Source organism: Hypomesus transpacificus, chromosome 6 (assembly GCF_021917145.1).
Source record: "Hypomesus transpacificus isolate Combined female chromosome 6, fHypTra1, whole genome shotgun sequence".
In the NCBI taxonomy this organism is placed as follows: Eukaryota; Metazoa; Chordata; class Actinopteri; order Osmeriformes; family Osmeridae; genus Hypomesus; species Hypomesus transpacificus.
In genome coordinates this window covers 12,786,213-12,804,064 of record NC_061065.1, presented here as the reverse complement: position 1 = coordinate 12,804,064, position 17,852 = coordinate 12,786,213, and the positions used below count along the sequence as shown (strand labels likewise).

The following is a 17,852-nucleotide window of genomic DNA, read 5'->3' as shown; positions in this document are numbered from 1 at the left end:
GTACAAAATTGTTGTCTGAAGAGAGCTTAGGGACTGTTCAGAGATTATAATTGTTAGTTTTATGTTTTGCCCTCCCTGCTAAAATGTTTGCCAGCAATTCTGTATCCATATCCAGTATAGAAACTATACTTGTAGAGCAGAACACATTTGGTGCTGACCAGGTCGGCCCTACGATTTTGGGGGCCATAAAAACAATAGTGTATGGGGCCCATTGATTGGGAAAATGTTATTTATTCATTTTTACCCAAGTTTCTTTTTGGGGGGGGGGGAGCCCGATCCAATCGCAGAGCCCTAAACAAATGTTTAGTTTGTTTATTGGGTCGGGCCAGCCTTGGCACTGACTTCCGCAAACACAACTCTGTCCCCATCCTTTCTGTTATTCAGTCAGTTTGCTGAGCAGCCATCATAGTTAGGAGTGCGGCAGTGGGACACTGGGGGAGTGAAGGAGCTTCCTGGAGACTTTCGGAGGGAGACAAAAGATAACCCGAATAAACCCCAGTGAAAAGCCTCAGGTGTAGCGTGTATTGTTTCACGCCATCGCCCAATATCCCCAGAAATGATCGCCGAATCACTGCGATCCAGGCTCTGAGCACAAACACTTGAGAGCGGCCCCATATCCCGGCTGACCCAATTTCCCCACCCATGAATACTTTGACCTTTCACCCCCACCCAGCTGCAGGACCGCATCGTCTCTGCCGGCAGCGCCAAGGGGGGAACTGTATCTCCGCGTCGCCATTCTACCGTCCAGAATTAATCTTCTGGTATGACAACAAAACACAAACGAGGAAGAAAGGAAGGAGACCTTGCCGGTTCCATATCAAAGGCGGCGTAAGGGGAGGAAGAATAGCGCCAGATGCAGCCAGCCGTTCACGTTGGCTTGCTTTGTGAGACCAACCGTAAAAAGAAATCGACAAGCCTTGAATATGCATGCGGAGCATTACTTATGCAAGCGCAGCAATAGAGCGGCAGAGAGGGGATGTTGCCGATTGAGTCTCAAAGTGTATTTATGACGGGAGAGACTTATGAGGACTCCGCTATAGGTTGCCAGTAGGGGTGAAGCTCACTGAATCAGCTGATGGGCAGGTGTCGACCTTGGTCTCACCTTCTGGTAGTCAAACCTTGCCGTTGCCCATTTAAGCTTCGAGGATTTACAAGCTTTTTGATGGTCACAGATGGAGACAAGGTCTTTTTTTAGTCCTCTGTACTATCCAAGTAATGGACAATAGACACATATAACTTATGAGGATCACCTGTGTAAAATGTGACCCAATCATGAAATTAACTACACAACCTAAATGAACACTTAATTACACGACTGTATCATTCTCTCTAGTTGACCCACACTATTGAGTGTCATCACATGAGCTAGAGTTGCTGAAGTCCTTCTGGCTGTGTGCTTATCATGATGTTTGATGTGGCATCTGGGTGTTTTCAGCTGTAATAATGGTTGGAGCGTTGCCACTTTTTCACAAAGTGCTTTTATCCCATTGATTTGGTGTTGGACCATTTGCTGTTGGACTGCCATATGAGAAATCAGGTTCAAAGGTGTTTATCCCCTTTCCAAAATGTATTATTTGGAAATTGTTCTCCATCCTTATTCAAATGTACTGGTAATCTAAATGCATTCTGTACTGTAGGAAATCATACATAAGTCTCATAAAATCAAAGTCAGAAATGGTGTGCATAATCGTGAAATTCATTTGTGGTGTAAGATTCAAACAAGTGCTCATACTTTACATTTATATCATTCCAGGTTGACAGTTTGAGAGATGAGAAAAAAGATTTTAACCGAATTTCAAGTATCATTGGAACATTTGAAATTTGTCAGCAAAAGGTCAATATGGACCAAAACATATATTTGTATTTTTTCAGACGTTCTTGTTAGGGACATGAGTTATGGCAGCCATGGTATAATCAGGAAATACTTTTTCTATTTTTAAATCTTGGCTCATCAACACCCAGACCAATTACCAATGTTTTATTTACAATTTGAGGTGTCATATTACCACGGGCCATTAATATGTTCCCTAATATCCCATTGGTTGGGACTAAGTGCTATGATCTCAAAGTTATGACTTAGTGTTTGATCAAAATCTTAAACTCACACCACTAAGATCATCCTAAACTGGACTAAGCTTGTTACAAAAAAAACCCTGGAATAATTTAGGTAAATGATCCCTCTGATGTGGCTTAATAAAAACAAATATCTATTTGCCTATTTCTAATGGAATATCTTTCATCTGAATGAAAACAAAGACTTGAAGGCTCCATCTTATTGAACGAACTCATTGGTTATTCACATGTTGGGCCAAATTTTCAAGACGAAAACAAAAAACACCCAACAAATAAACCCCCTCAGATATCTATGCACCTTGCAGCGCACGCACCAAATTAGCATTATCTCGATAGCGCTAATGGAATCTTGAGTGGCAATAAAAGTAAATAATTAAATTAAAGAACCCTTGTTATTGTTCAGTGTATTCATGCCCATTAGGACCCCCTGTATTCTTATGTTAATCTAATGTTTAGGGTGTCTTTTTTGTGTTCTCATAATGAATCCCATGTTTTTGCTCCAAATGGTGTTGTTCAGACATTTGTGTAGGTGCTGGCAGAGAAACAAAGACTAACGTTAGCACCCATTGTACCCCATGATTATTAAAGTAAACAGAAAGAGTGGAGGGGTTTGTACGCAGCTGCACGCACTCCAGGCAGTATCCGTGGAGTGGGTGGAAGGGCCAAGCAACCCTTAAGACTCTGTTCGATGTGATCCCATTATTCCTCTCCTCCTAGAGAGGGGTGCGCTAGGCTATCTAATTAGCTTTGAAGACCCGTCTTTGGCTCAGGTTTGTTCTGGAAGAAGTCCAATTGAGTGGTTGTGGCTGCTATGACTACATATGGAACAAAATGTTCCAGCTTATGCAGACAATAATGTATGGTTGTCTCGTGTTTTTGTTTTTTTTACTTATAATAGCAACCAAAAGAAATGAACCTTTCAGAAACCTGTCAGAACTAGAAAGTTAAGAATGAGGAACAAAGATACAGTAGTTTACATAAAACGTATGTCGTTTTAACTGCTTTAAAACATTTTCTTTAAATAGATACACATTTTGTATATTGCAGTGATGAGCTCATGAGAAACAGTACATACTGCTAAATTGTGCGTCTTGAAAACTACTCCCCAAGAGTTGTTAATACAACAAACAAACAAAAAGTCTGGTCTTGCATGTTGTCCATTACATTGAAGAGATCAATAAACACAGACAGTGCATTTATCAAAAACGTCTGTCTTCTGTGGCCACTGTCTCAAAAGCAGAAGACTGTACAGCGGCAGAAGAAAGACAATGGATCAGTTCACAAAAGTGTCATGGCAGCTAGTTCACTTCCGTCCACTTCTCTCCTTCTTAGAGAACCTGGTCTGTTTCACACTACGAGAAGGATAGACTGACAGACTAAGTGGTGTGTAGACATGTTTGATGATTACACAACCATGACAAACGACAATCATATAAATGGTCCATGGCCTTTATATATCTAATTGAGCACCAGTTTTGGCTAAATAACTGTAAAATAATTAAAAGCCTCAAGTGGATGTGTAAATGGCATTTGGAGTTGAACATGAGCTTTGGATAAGAGTTATACACAGTAACATAGCATTTAAAATGACAATATGATGGGTAACAAATCAGAAAACTGGGCATAATCTTGTGTACTTTGCACAACAACTGTTGAACCAGACATTGAAGAAAAGAATAAACATTTGAAATACATTTTCCATATTTTGAGGTGAAATTCCATACCCAGATTCCTTTAGGCCCTGGAATTTAAATGACTATCCAGTCTGAAACGACAAACTGCATTGAGGAGACAGTCCCTAAAAATGTCATCCGGTCCCCCATTCCGTCACTTATACAGAAAAATGTAGAATATAGCCGTTGCTTGTGTTTTTTTTTTTTTTTTTTTTTATATAAAGGGGATGCAGTTTTATATATATCAATGACATCATCTTTAAATAAACTTTTTGGGGACAGGAAATCACATATCAAGAAGCAGCACGCGTGGGTCCTCTACCACTGACTTGATCTTGCGTAGGAAGGTAACGGCCTCTCTGCCGTCGACGAGACGGTGGTCATATGTCAGTGCTACGTACATCATGGGCCGGATCTCCACCTGCCATGGAGAGGAGAAGACAAAATAAAGAACATTTGTTAATAAAAAACATTTGAATGTGGTTTAACAGTTTTAATAACATCTGGAATTCGGGTTGCATTCTTCGACTGCTACACTTATTTCTGGTTTTCCATTTTGGTTTCATTACCACGCATTGTGACCTACCTTGCCCCCTATGGCCACTGGCCTCTCGAAGATGCCATGCATGCCCAAGATTGCAGACTGGGGAGGGTTGATGATGGGTGTGCCAAACATGGATCCAAAAACACCGCCGTTACTGATGGTGAACGTGCCTCCGTCCATATCCTCCACGGCCAGTTCGTTCTTGCGAGCCTGAGAAAAAGGTAACTTATCTTAACAGGTCTGTATTCATGGGTTTGACTTGTCGGCAAAACTGCAGTTTCCAGAGTTTGCCAAAATCAGGACAATTAAGGCCTCTCAGATAACGGAGAAGCAAGCATGACAAAAGTATTTCCCATGAACACAGCTGCACAACTGTGCCGAAACACAGGGTAAAAACACTGTTTCCAAAATGATCATAGGGTTGTGTAACTCATTAGACCGGCTCTGTTCTGTCACCCTCCATCTGAGTAAGTAGAACATCGTACCTTTTCTCCCAATCCATTAATGGTTTTCTCGATGTCAGAAAAGTTCATTGTTTCTACGTCGCGAATCACTGGTACCACAAGTCCCTGAAAAAGGTTGTAAAAAAATATGTTTGTATAAAAAGCTTCTTTTTTTTTTACACAAAAAACTAAAGAAACAAGACACTAGCCTGGGAACTTTACCAATCTGTTAACTTGTGGTTTATTCGCTCTGCGAGATGGCTCTGGAAACCCTCCCATACAAACAGATTTCCCTCTGGCATGAAAAGTGCCAGGCCAATCACAACCGTTGATTGGATATGGGGCGGGTTTAATACAATGACTGTACAAAGTCGTAAACAACCAAGATTACATTTCATTACTCTAATTGGTTGTACCAATCCAATCACGTCCTAAGGCATGTTGGTTTGCACACATATTGAAAATGTACTGAGAGGTCTCAGAACTAGTAAGCATTGGGGAAATGATGTGCCATCGCCAGGCTAACAAGAAACAGCAAGGTGTCCTTGCCTGTCTAGGTCAGGTAGCCAATAAGTCTCACCTTTGGAGTCGACACAGCCACACTGATGTCTACGTAATCCCTGTACACTATCTCTTTGGTTGAATCATCAATGACTGGAAAAAGAAACGACAACATGATGAAGTTTAATATGGCAAGCTTAAACAAAGGATATATGAAGTTTAATATGGCAAGCTTAAACAAAGGATATAGAAATCACACAAGTCTAAACTCCCTAGTTAAAGATACTATAAATGGAAATAAACTAAAAACCATTACCATTGAAACACATGTTTGTTGGAGGCTACAAGTCACCCTGCCCACACTTCAAGTCAATGTTAATACACTGTCCAGTTTACCCATATTCCATCAAAGGCCAGAGATCTGGTTGTTTGGCCTATATAACCCATACAATATGAGCTGTTGGGGTTAAAAAGAGGATTCTTTGGTGGTCGAAGCTTACCAGCATTAACAGACGGCTGGTCCATCAAGGCGTGGGCTGCAGCTTTGACAAACGCAGACATGAAGCCAAGTTTGATGTTGTGTTTCTTTAGGAAAGCGTCTTTGTGGAGGGTTCTCAGTTCCTGGATGTTGCTTAGGGAGGAATTAGAAAGGCAGTTCTTGAAATACACACACACACATAAAAGGGTCATTTGAATGACCATAGCACAATTTCCCACTGTATAAAACGATGGAATGTCATACCTCATGTCCACCTCATTGAAAGTGGTCAGCATGGCACAGGTGTTCTGGGCCTCCTTAAGCCTCTGGGCGATTCTCAGCCTCATGCGGTTCATCTTCACCTGGTGGTGATAAAGAGAACTACACATTTGCAACGTGTCGCTCCGGTGAGGAACCATGGTTGAGTGGAATGTAGTCACGTGGTATAGGGGCGGGTTAGCACGAGGCTGTGGATGTTTCGGTGGGTTTTTGGAGGGATGAGGTAAAGCTCCTACCCTGCTTTCTGTCCTGGCTCCTGTGGGTGCTGCTGTGGGAGGGGTTGGGGCAGCTCGAGGTGCGGTTGGCTTGACAGCAGAAACTATAACACACACACACAAACACAGTGAGCTACTCATACATTACATTTAGTCATTAAGCAGACGCTCTTATCCAGAACGACACAGTAAGTACAGGGACATTCCCCCGAGGCAAGTATGGTGAAGTGCCTTGCTTTTCCCGGCATGTCCGGGAATCGACCGGCAACCTTCTGGTTGTTAGCACGATTCCCTAACCGCATCTGACTCGTATATATTGCTAATAAGAATTTTGAATGTACTAAATCCACATTTAGCAACGACTATTATTCCAATTGGCATTTAAGAAAGGTGTATGTGAGTGTAAATGCTGTTTGAAGACCTGTCTTCAGTGATGCTGAAAGATGTTTTACTGAGATGCTACAGTTGTCACACGGGGTCATGCCAAACCAAACACGCCTCGAGTTTGAAAGCGGGTTTGAGACCGTGGAGCCGATGACATACCGGGTTTGGCTTCCTTGGCTTGTCCTGGCACGGGGGGGAAGGCGACGGGGATGGCGACGGGGGTGGGAGGTGGTGATGCTGGAGGAGGAGGGGCTGCAGCGGCCACAGGGGCTTCTGCTGAGGCAGCAGTTTTGGCAGCACCGGCTAAAGACAAGCGTTCCATGAGGAAACAAAAATTACGTAAATATATTTACGGCCCTGAAATGAAAGACTATCCCCAGAGAAATCCCTTAAAGAAAGTGTGTGGTGGGGGGGGGGGGTCAGGATGAGGGGCCCATACCTCCTTTCCGGAGTTTGAAGAGGGGGTTTCCTCCCTCAACTCGCCCTCCGTCGGGCACCAGGAGAGCCTCAATCACTCCGGCTGCAGGAGAGGGTACCTGCACTGAGGTCTGAGGGGGAGCAACACAAACACCATGAGCGATGACACAGTGCACTCAAGAGTCGGTACAAACCATCAAAGCAGCCAAAAGCCATTGCAATTGAACAGTGGTATATATATATAGCACTGCTTGGATCCTTAACAACTATCCATACTTTTACTGATTTGAAGGGAAACCTCATTTTCCGAGTCATACCTTGTCTGTCTCAATTTCACACACCACCTCATCCTCACTCACGGAGTCCCCAACAGCTGAAGGAAAACCAGATTTATATGACAGTGTCCCCCCCCCACACACATATATATGAATCACTACGTAGAGATTCATTTTCATATGTTCTACATGTGTATTTGTCTACAGCCTACACCATGTAAACCGTTAGCTGTTACACTGAATCGTTCAGTAACAACAAAATGTGCATCTACCCCGCCATTCCTTCCGTCTCAGGTAACCTACCTTTTTCCCACCTCACATCCCCCTCTGTGACGGACTCAGCGAACGCTGGGGTGTTGACGGTGAGAACTTCGTCTCCTGTTCCAAAAAATTACGGACACAGGCGATTGTCTGATGACATTCGGAGCTACAGCTTTCAGAGTTACAGATGACGGGGGGATTTGCCAATGCTTACTGCGTAATGTAGATGTCTTGAAGTATCGCATTTGGAAGACGTTGACTGCTGACCTGGAATCACATCTGGGAAGGAAAACGTGTTTTTTTTAACAGGTGAACGCAAAAACTTTACAGTTCATTGACCCTGTGATAAATGGAGTCCAAGTTACACATAGCACTGCGTGATGAATTATATATCTACAATTTCGCGTGACAGCTGTATTGCTTTAGAAAGTGTTGAAAGCAATCAAAATGAATGCAGAATAATATTACTGATGTAACCATCGGATCTGTACACTAAGCAAGTATTGATGTCTATATTTCAAGACCTCAAAACGGCTATTGCCTAGATCTTCCATAAATTGTGCTCAAATTCTAAAAGGTATACAATTTTGTTCTGACATCATAACCTCCGCATCAAGTGTTTGACGCACACAAAATAAACCATCCAATGATGAACGGATGCGGACGAGCACTTACGGCTGGCCATTCCTGTAAACAAGACGGCTGGAGGCGGAAAGGCCTTGAAGGAAAGAATGAGGGAGAGAAAGAAAGAAGAGGGTAAAGGGGATTGTTGAGTCGGTCTCTCCTTGAGGGCGTGTGGCATAGGAGAAGCATCCCAGTGATGGGTGTGCTTAACCACTTACATGGCCCTTCAGCAACCTTGGCTACTCAAAGGGCATTGTCATCTTTTGTGATTCACACAGTCGAGGGGGCATACTTATTTATAATGAGGGAACAAGGCCTTAGATCTTGCATTAGCTCCAGCCTGCACAACTGGAACTGGGAGAAGTCCACTCACCTGATGCACTCCTTCGTATCAGTACACCATTTCCCTGGCATTAAGAAGAATAAAGAAAGAGATGAGTGTTGATTTAATTCATCAAACATCTCAATAGTCTATTCAGCGTAGCTGTTTCATCTTAGGGGTGCTTTTCTTCATCTCCCGCAATAAATAATTCAAAGAAAAAAACATTTTAGATATAAGGATTCAAACAGAGGTTAATATGCAATGTTTGACCACGGAAAAGGAAAATGATGACACTATCAAAAAGATCCACTGTGATTGGATTGAAGCAACGTATTCAAGGGCGGTAACTTATATCAATAGAAAAATACAACATGTGCCGTTTTAAATCAGTGTTCCAGATTTCTTTGAAAAATATCACAGGAGTTCAATAGCACAGTAGCCAGCCATTGATTCCTTTTGACCAGGGACAAGTAGTTCCTTGTACAGCAGAATTGCTTAGTCCAATAACATCCACAAACTAAAAACTTACCTAATGCACACACTACCTACAACATTTAATATCATACACTTTCAACATGGCACCCGTACCCCGCTTAGCTCTACTGACTTTTGAAGATAAGGTTGTGAATTTGTGCTCACTGGATGTGTCAACCGGAACTGTGCCCTAGCCTTACAGATTCACTAGCTGGTAGCTAAGGTTTCAAAGTATGTTTCTACTAGTTGGGTGTGTGACATTACTTGGTCTATTTCTGGTCGGGTGCACGACCCTCCGGAACTCAACAAAACATTAAAGGCCAGTCTAACTGGGTTACCAACTAGCTAGCCTGACAGCAATATTAACTCAACTCCAGATTCCTATCTAGAATGTAATATACAATAACTTAAGGGTACTGTTAGTAGGTAGTTAACCAATGTAAAATTCACATTTATTTGGCACTGTGAACACATGACCTGGATTCAGCTAGCCTAGACTAGCTAACAACTGAGTTTTTGACGAAAGCTAATGCTAGTTAGCCACTGTGTAGGCTCGAATGCTAGAACTCGGATACAGAACGGCCAGCACTAGACTAGCTCGTAGCTGCTATTTTACTGTGATAGAACAGCAGCTACTGTATAGCTTAGGAAACAAATGCCTGGCGTGACAACACCCTTACTATATGCACGCCGTCTAACTTAACTTGTACACATGAAGAGTCCACGAATTCAACGTTTCATGACTGCTAAGCGAGGGCACTCACTTTGCTACTACTGTACCTAGCAAGGGACTAGTGTCATTCTGCCCTTGGGTTCGGATGAGGCCTGTTCTCAGCCTAGTCATTGTATCGGGCATGACCAATTGGGGAGATTCAATTTATATTTACGTCTTACCTGACTTAGCGCAGAAAGAGAGCGCCCAAGTGTCCGTGACAAACATCGTAAATGTGATAGCATAGCAGCAATCGTATCGGTACTGATTAGATGCAGAGAGAGCGATAGGGAAGTGCAACTCCCTGTGTCAAACGCAGTCGCTAGCCAGGTTCCAACGCAAGGAAATGGGATGTACCAATATGGGCAGAAACGGAAGGGTAGATTCAAAGGTTCTAAATGCAACACTTCATTAACTATAATTTTTCAATATTACCAACAATATACTCACTGCCGCTTCCACAAATTGACATCGGTGCTCAACTGAACCGCAGTGCAGCACAATGTGGGTCACGGTAGCAAATTAGTTCTAAAATAGGAAAATATAAAGCAAACTTGACATGAAAACGGGTGAAACCAAAACGGGGTGTCTCTGAACGATGTGGCCACGCCCCCTTTCTAATATGGGTCTTTGGTTAGGAACAGTTGGACTGGAATCATTCTCGTATACAGCCAGCATCGATGTCGCGTCCTTCTCACAGAGCAACAGGTAGGTACATTCCAAGTCGAAACCCTCTTATTAAACGTAACTAACGAGGGCAGTGCATACTAGCAAATCATTTTATAAATGTAAAACTGGGATTAAATATATTTGACGGTTAAATTAATGTGTGCAATTTTGTTATTGTAACTAAATGTATTTGGAGGATGTTATTTTCTTATTTATTTACCTTTTATATACATCTTTTTATTTTATCTTTGAAAATGTCTCAGTACAATGCACAATTCATTCAGAGGATAACATTTGTATGATCTACTGTAAATGTCAATGTTTACTAATACATTTGTATCAACCACGTTTGACGCCGATTTGGATATATCCACTCGTAATACACATGTTGGATGGAATTCTCTCAACCTACAAACATCTGATATGAATGCTTCTCTCTACTTTGCAATAAGTAGTAATTCAAGACTTTTGGTCCAGAACATGCACTCCTCAAGCAAAATATATTTTGAAGACCATCCTGAGCATCCCACCCCTCTAAACCTTGACTCCTCTCTGTCTGCACACTCAAATGGATCCCTCATTTCCATTCTCCTAAGTAAAAACATTGATAGTAAAAGGACTCAGAGGGAAAACACAGTTTACCATGTTCGTACCCCACACTCAAATGTGAGTGAATCTAGTGTGGTGGAACTCTGCTACAATTCAAAAGGCGACACAGTGAAACCTTCACCAGCTGGGCATAACATGCTTACAGGAAACAGTGGAGCCCAAGACTTGCCCTTAGGTGACTGCCATCAAGCAAAGCGTGCCAGAGTGGAGAACATCATCAGAGGCATGGCAGGCTCGCCCGAAGGACATTTTGCAGATGAAAAGGAAACCGGGCACCTTGAGGAACTGGAAACCATTCAAGAAAACAAAACCAATGTGTTCCCGAATCAAGACGAAATTCACAGCGGAGGCAGTAGCAGTATAGAAGGTCAGACCCTGAAGAAGCAACTTCATACCATGCAACAACTCCTTGGACAACTCCATGAAAAATGTATCCAGGTGTACATGAGAAATGAGTGCAACGAGAAAGTCAGTGATGAAGCGAGCTCTACAGGTATGTCTGAAGACAACACCACTTGGAACACTGCGTCTCCTGAGACAATTACAAGTGAGGTGCTTACAGATCCATATCATGAGATAGAAATGTCTTCAGATATTACTTACCCTGGTTGGAAAAATATCAAACTGCTTGAGTACATCCGTTCCAAACCAGAAAAAGAGAAGAAAATTCTAGCAGATACCCTGAAGGATGAGCTTTCCAGGGCAGTGAATACAACTGTCGATTCAATTTTTAAAAACATTGCAAATACTGTACCCATGTCACCACCATTACAAGAGAAAGATAGCGAGACTCACAACAAATCTGAATACCATAATGCTTGCAAGCCGCCATCCAGCATTGAAAACTGCTTGAAAAGGTTTCAAGCATGCTCTGCAAGTGCAATGGGCGTCCAGCTACCAAACATTCAGACAGAGGCGCTGTCTTTGGTTGTTGAAAAGGCTTCCATGACAAGTCAAGTAAGAGTAAACATGAAAGGGAACAGTCAAGATCATCTTCATTCTTCCCCTGTTTACAGCCACCAAACCTTTCTGCAGGGAAATCAGTTGCTGGAGAATCTCAAACACAATTCCCAAGGTACATTTGAAGGACTACAATGTAAGCATCCTACCATGGGTCAGTCCACCATTGGATTAGTTGACTTACCTTGGGAGCCAGTCAAGGTCAAGTCCAAAGTGACATCAAGGCCTGTAAGAAGTCACCAAGCTCAGCCTTTGGCAATGGATCGTGTTGTTCTGGACAGATTTTGTGTACCTAATGTCAAGATGGAGTGTGGTACCTTGCAAAGTATGTTGAAGAACCACTCCTATGTGGTGAATGTATCCTTTGAAATTAGCATTATTGGTCCAACTAAACACGTACTTCTTACAATGTTTTAATGTAGCATTTGGAATGGAAACATTTGCATACCCAAGCTTTTGTTGTCTTCAGATATTAAATATCTTATTGAAAGAGTACAGTGCCTTCAGTGAGATACCTTTAGCCTTTAACTTTTAAGGCAAGTGTCAGATGAAAACCTTATTCTTGGCCCACAACTTCGTGATGTCTACTGCTGCCAGACAAAATAAAACAATCTATGAGGTCAGCTCTTCTATGCTGTCTGCTATCCCTACATGTATAGATTTATTACCTTATATATTGAAACAAGATTTAGAATTATATATTTACTTATTTGGTCATGCTGAGTTTATTGATAGCCTTAACACTTGTACATTTAGGAAGGTCTGACCACCAGCCATTTGAAAAAAGCTAAGCTGATGTTTTTCTACACTCGCTACCCTAGCTCTACAGTGCTGAAGACATTTTTCCCCGATGTACAGGTTAGTAAATTGCTTCTCAACATTTTGGCTGAGATCAAGTATTTTTTATGCAATTTTCCCCACAGGGATTTAGTAAAGTAAGTCTAAATTGACGTTGAAAGTATACAAAAAAAATCATTTTTTTTGGTCATTTTTTTTGTTGTTTCTTTACAGCAAATTGGGATTTGCTGGGTTGTACAGGATCTATAATTAAAGACTCAATTAATTGTGTAGCCTCAAGTACATATCTGCAAGAATTCAGTTTCAGTGAGCTCATACTCTTAACATCAACCCATGTGGTATAGTAAGGCAAATATTAATTACATTGCTATGACATTTCACAACATACCCCTTCCAAAATTCACTGAATGCATGAATGTGATCAATAATGCTTTATTTTTTGTTTTTTTATCTCGCACAGACAATTTCATCATCAATAATCTGTCTTCAACACTAAGATTATTCACTGTATATTGTGTATCCATAAAAATGACAAAACTAAAAGATATATATGGACAAATATATATTTGGACAATATCACATTTTGTAACCTCACCAACAGTTTAATTATCTTAACAACTCATTGTTTACTTACCCAAGCTGATTCTGTGTTCCCAGTTCACGCGCTGTATCACGTCTCAGCTCATCAAATGGTTCAGTAACTTCAGAGAATTCTACTACATCCAGGTGGAGAAGTTTGCCCGCCATGCCCTGATGGAAGGAGTCACTAATGTGAGAGAACTGACAGTGGGCAGAGACTCTGAACTCTTCAGAGGTCTTAATATGCATTACAACAAAGGCAATGACTTCCAGGTAAAACACCATCGTTCATACTGCAAGAATGGAGTATGCAATGCAAACGATACTGATGCCCTGATGACAGTTAACAATTTTATACTTGAATACCATCCATTGTGTACATTACATTATAGTTCACGTACATACAGTCAACATAAATCAATACATATTTGAGTAATGAGTATTTGTGTTTTGGAGCTGTGCCTTTAATTTTAGATACATTTACATTTTTGGTAAAGCAGCGGACGTATTTCAAGAGCATTTCACATATTGCAGCATCATATTCAAAGACTACTGGGGTAGCAGTCAATCCAATATCACCCCCCCCCCCCCCCCCCCCCCCAGGATCTGCAGTTATGATTTTAAGTCTGAATATTTTGTGCAAATTGTGTCAGTTTAAACAAGACACTTCAGAAATCAAGTCAATCACATACACATGAATGAAGGAAAATGTGCACACTCACATATTCCCCTTCATATTCCAGCACACACACTTGTAACGGGCACACATGCATATTCATAGTGTTATTGTTTTCTCATAGGTTCAGCCTGCTCTTTGTCTTTTGATTAACAGGTTCCTGACAGATTTCTTGAGGTGGCTGGTATTACACTACAAGAGTTTTACATTGCTTTATCACTGGCCAAAGACTCTGACCCATCCTGGAAGAAGGCAATCTATAAGGTAATCTGTAAATTGGACAGTGATGTGCCAAACGAGTTCAAAGCTCCCCTCACAACATAGTCAAATGCAGAGCTTAGAAGTCAAATTGGTCAAACTATAGAGTTTGATATGCTCTAAATGTACAGGTCCGTCATGTTTGAGAGAGGACATAGAATAGTTTCAATACAAAGTAAGCATTTTCAAGCACAAGTGAGCATACCTTTTTACATTTAGTCTATTCTTTTTTTTTTTTTTTATAGCTTTTTTCTTCTTCTGTATTTTTAACATTTAAAATGCTGTTTCATGTTATGAGGCATGAAACTCACATGCAGTTATCTGTGATTATCATAAACCAACTAGTTTAAATGTTTGGTATGCATTTTCATTTCAAGTAATCATTTTAACAAGGGGTTTTAGTTCAATTCCCCCAAAACAAGACATATTTTCTGCATAACGGTTCTTTGATGTGATCATATTTCTTCCGGGTATACATAGAGCAGTGCAGGTTTAAAACTATTTCTGATATTGCAGACATATATTTATGATTCTTTGTGGCAAAAAAATGACTTGACAACAAAAAAACCACCCCCACAAAAATAGTCTTTAATATGCAGTGTAACCACAACTGATTCTACAGAAAGGTTAGACCTGGATCTCGGACCGGATCAATTGAAACACTGATGTAAATTGTTAGTCCACTGTGTTTAACTTGCATACTTACCTTATGTTTCTGCATTGGCATTCAGTCATTCTTCTCAGATACAAGCTTTACAGAGTTAATTATAGTCTTGAACACAGCCGTATTCTCAAATATGATTCCTGACCGTCTTCTAATGCCCTGGCAAGAATAATGAATGATCATATCATTTTTTGTATTAAATATAAAGTGGTCCTTAATCCCTCTTGTATGTCAACTGGCAAGTGCTAGTCTTATTTAAAGCATTCTTCTAGGTATAGGAGCCGTACCTCTTCTGGTTTTGGAAATTATAACAGTATTGAGAAACACTGGTTTACTTTCACTCAGTGGCTTGGAAGACTCACTATCATTATCATGGGCAAGAGTTTCATACTGACTTACAAAGAACCTGTCTGTATTACATTGTTAGAATATCTATCAGTAGTGAGATACAGGTTACCTCAAAATGCCTAGTGACTATTCAGATATTTCAGTCATTTTTCTTTACCTTTTGTGGCATTAGGTCAATAACTACATTTATCCATTATGAGTTCCTCCAAAACTACTATTGCTCATTAACATTCCCCATTAAAAATATTTGAATCGAGCCTGCAAAATATATACATTTTACATACACTACACAAAACATGCAACTGTTTCTTCATGTTTCAAGTTAACAGAGTTGAACAGTGCCGTGTTTTGAAAATGTTCCGACTGGAATTAGGCAAAATATATGTAGTCTTTCAGAAACAAATTAATACAAAAGGTTAACCACAGTGATATATACGTTTTGTAGACACAAACATTTAAAGTACCAGAATTCCACAATCAGTGATATGGGGTGAAATTGATCACTATTGCAGATAACTGTACACAACTAAGGGAGAATATAATTTTGACTCATACCTAGCATGCATGTTATTATGTACAGGAGCTCAATCTTCATGAATGTATTTGAATATATCTGTATTCCATGAATGTAGCTCTTTCTCTGTGGTTCTTATTTTGTGAAGATTTGTAATGGGCTTGTGGGCTATTCTATGTCAATCTTTAAGACAGACAAAAAATAAGCATTTGTTACTGTCAATAAAAAAGGCCTATTTATATAAACATGTTAATAAACTATATTACTTTGTGTATTTTGTATTTAGGTAACATGGAGAATGCACTACAAAAATTTTAAGATTGAACTATAACATACAGTGCAGTGCCTGTAATACACAACAAATTCACCTTTTGCCATTTTGAAGACATCTGAGATCGTCATTATGGAAGGTGTCCACTCCCACCAGAACACAGTCAAAGTTGCACAAACAATGTCATGGAGTGGTCCAGTCAAAGCCCTGACCATGTTCCTATAGAAAATCTGCATCATGACTACTGAGGAGTGTAGATTGCTCCTCTGGTTACTTGAACAGAGCTTGAATGATAAAGCAGAATCAAATATTGCCCAATAGAGTTGTGCAAATTTGGTAGAGATTTACCCAAATATAGTTGTAGCTAAAATTGCTGATACACATGCTTCCTTCAAGGAATAACCCGAGGGGATATAGACTAAACCAACGTACTGTTCAGTACTTGATGGCGGTGGGTAAAGTATTTTAAAATTCAAAGATGCAGTCACACATTTTACTTTTAGTACTCACCGTGTGTCAAAATTAGGTTGGATTATCACAATCTATTTGGTCAACTAATGTTATCATCACATTGTTTATTGGCTTTTAATATTTTTGAGCATTATTGCCCATGAAACTCAGAAATTCACACAAAAGCTACATTAATTACCAATTATTGTCCTAATAAAGTCACAGGTAACACAGTAAAATCTGGAAACATAACAGCTATATGAAATATTGACAAAGATTGTATTTGTCACTTTGCAAAATTGAAATAATTAAATCAGTTGATGATTATGTCCCACCAATTTTGACAACTTTGAGCCACCAAAGTAAGGTTGCAAAAGGTGAATATTGTTTAAATGTGTGTAGACTGCAAGCATCGTACTGTCACGCCACTTTTTCCGTCTCTTCCTACTCAGTCTTTCTCTCTCTGCATAGGGTGTGTGCTGATCCCTTTTTTTGCCATCATAGGTCTTGGGTATCAGTACAGATCTCCATATAAGTGACAGCAAATTGTAGTCACACCTGGTTCACACTGTTGCATATTTTTTAGGACTGTGCATAGTGTTTCAATGCAACCCTATCTATGAGTGTGTTTTAGTCTGTCCATTTTCAAAATGGCCACAGGCACTTTGCATCAGAAATACGGAGGCAAACATTCTGAAAAGTTCAACTTTTGGGTCTGTACAGACGCTTCTGACCAATCAGAACACAGATGTTTCGAAAAAGAATTTTCCGGGGTACAAACAAGCATATCTTGCTACGCCCACCCTCTGCAGACAGATTTGTTAAATACATAGGCCTAAAAGGGAACAGTTTGTATCCCGGGGAATACTTTTTTGAGACATGTTCTGATTAGTCAAACTCATCTGTATGGACCCAATATTTGTGCTTTTTCAACTTTTGCACCCATCTCTGCATGGAAAACCCATATGCGGCCATTTTCAATCAAACTCACTCATACATAGCGTTGCATTGAAACCCGATGCACAGTCGGTAAAACATGCACCAGCGTAAAACAGACGTTAAGAATCCATGTTACAGACAGAAAAATACATTGAGGGCCTTTTACTAATGTACAAGCGCAAACATATTAGTACAAAGGATTAGCATTGAAACACACCACAGTCTGCGATAGGGAGAAAGTGGCTTAAGTTATATTGCCAAATCAGCATGTTGTATGCAGTAGAATGCAGAAAGACAAATGGTATTAAACACATCTGTACATGTGAACAATGCATACTTGTAATGCACATAATGCAACAAGAACATTTGGAGTCATGGATGATATTGACTGATACAAAAAGTTTGGTAAAAGAAAATAAATTGTGATGTGTTGTAACGTGCC

At 40.4% G+C, this 17,852-nt stretch overlaps 2 protein-coding genes across 2 annotated transcripts; one reads left to right on the top strand and one right to left on the bottom strand.

The window, feature by feature from the left end:
- Window positions 1–2,941: 2,941 nt before the first annotated feature.
- Window positions 2,942–10,031, bottom strand: LOC124468938 (dihydrolipoyllysine-residue succinyltransferase component of 2-oxoglutarate dehydrogenase complex, mitochondrial-like). Its single transcript, XM_047021989.1, has 15 exons — window positions 9,858–10,031; window positions 8,541–8,574; window positions 8,219–8,261; window positions 7,758–7,822; window positions 7,586–7,660; window positions 7,325–7,380; window positions 7,030–7,138; window positions 6,750–6,893; window positions 6,228–6,310; window positions 5,977–6,074; window positions 5,735–5,865; window positions 5,314–5,387; window positions 4,776–4,859; window positions 4,333–4,500; window positions 2,942–4,167 (listed from the first exon to the last, which is right to left on the bottom strand). Exons 1-15 carry the CDS (start codon window positions 9,918–9,920, stop codon window positions 4,033–4,035), a joined length of 1,362 nt encoding a protein of 453 aa, XP_046877945.1. The 5' UTR covers window positions 9,921–10,031; the 3' UTR covers window positions 2,942–4,032.
- A 1,057-nt stretch (window positions 10,032–11,088) lies between these two features.
- Window positions 11,089–17,829, top strand: LOC124469090 (prospero homeobox protein 1-like). Its single transcript, XM_047022181.1, has 4 exons — window positions 11,089–12,270; window positions 12,670–12,771; window positions 13,369–13,563; window positions 14,123–17,829. Exons 1-4 carry the CDS (start codon window positions 11,089–11,091, stop codon window positions 14,288–14,290), a joined length of 1,647 nt encoding a protein of 548 aa, XP_046878137.1. The 3' UTR covers window positions 14,291–17,829.
- The last annotated feature ends 23 nt before the right edge of the window (window positions 17,830–17,852 follow it).

Excerpts from the sequence above, each read along its gene's own strand:
- LOC124468938 (XM_047021989.1), bottom strand. The coding sequence starts at position 9,920 with ATGCTATCACATTTACGATGTTTGTCACGGACACTTGGGCGCTCTCTT. Across the intron at positions 7,381-7,585 it reads GGATGTGAGGTGGGAAAAAG|CTGTTGGGGACTCCGTGAGT; the intron begins GTAGGTTACCTG and ends GTTTTCCTTCAG. Across the intron at positions 5,866-5,976 it reads TTCAATGAGGTGGACATGAG|CAACATCCAGGAACTGAGAA; the intron begins GTATGACATTCC and ends TTCCTCCCTAAG.
- LOC124469090 (XM_047022181.1), top strand. The coding sequence starts at position 11,089 with ATGCTTACAGGAAACAGTGGAGCCCAAGACTTGCCCTTAGGTGACTGC. Across the intron at positions 12,271-12,669 it reads ACCACTCCTATGTGGTGAAT|GAAGGTCTGACCACCAGCCA; the intron begins GTATCCTTTGAA and ends TTGTACATTTAG. Across the intron at positions 13,564-14,122 it reads ACAAAGGCAATGACTTCCAG|GTTCCTGACAGATTTCTTGA; the intron begins GTAAAACACCAT and ends TTTGATTAACAG.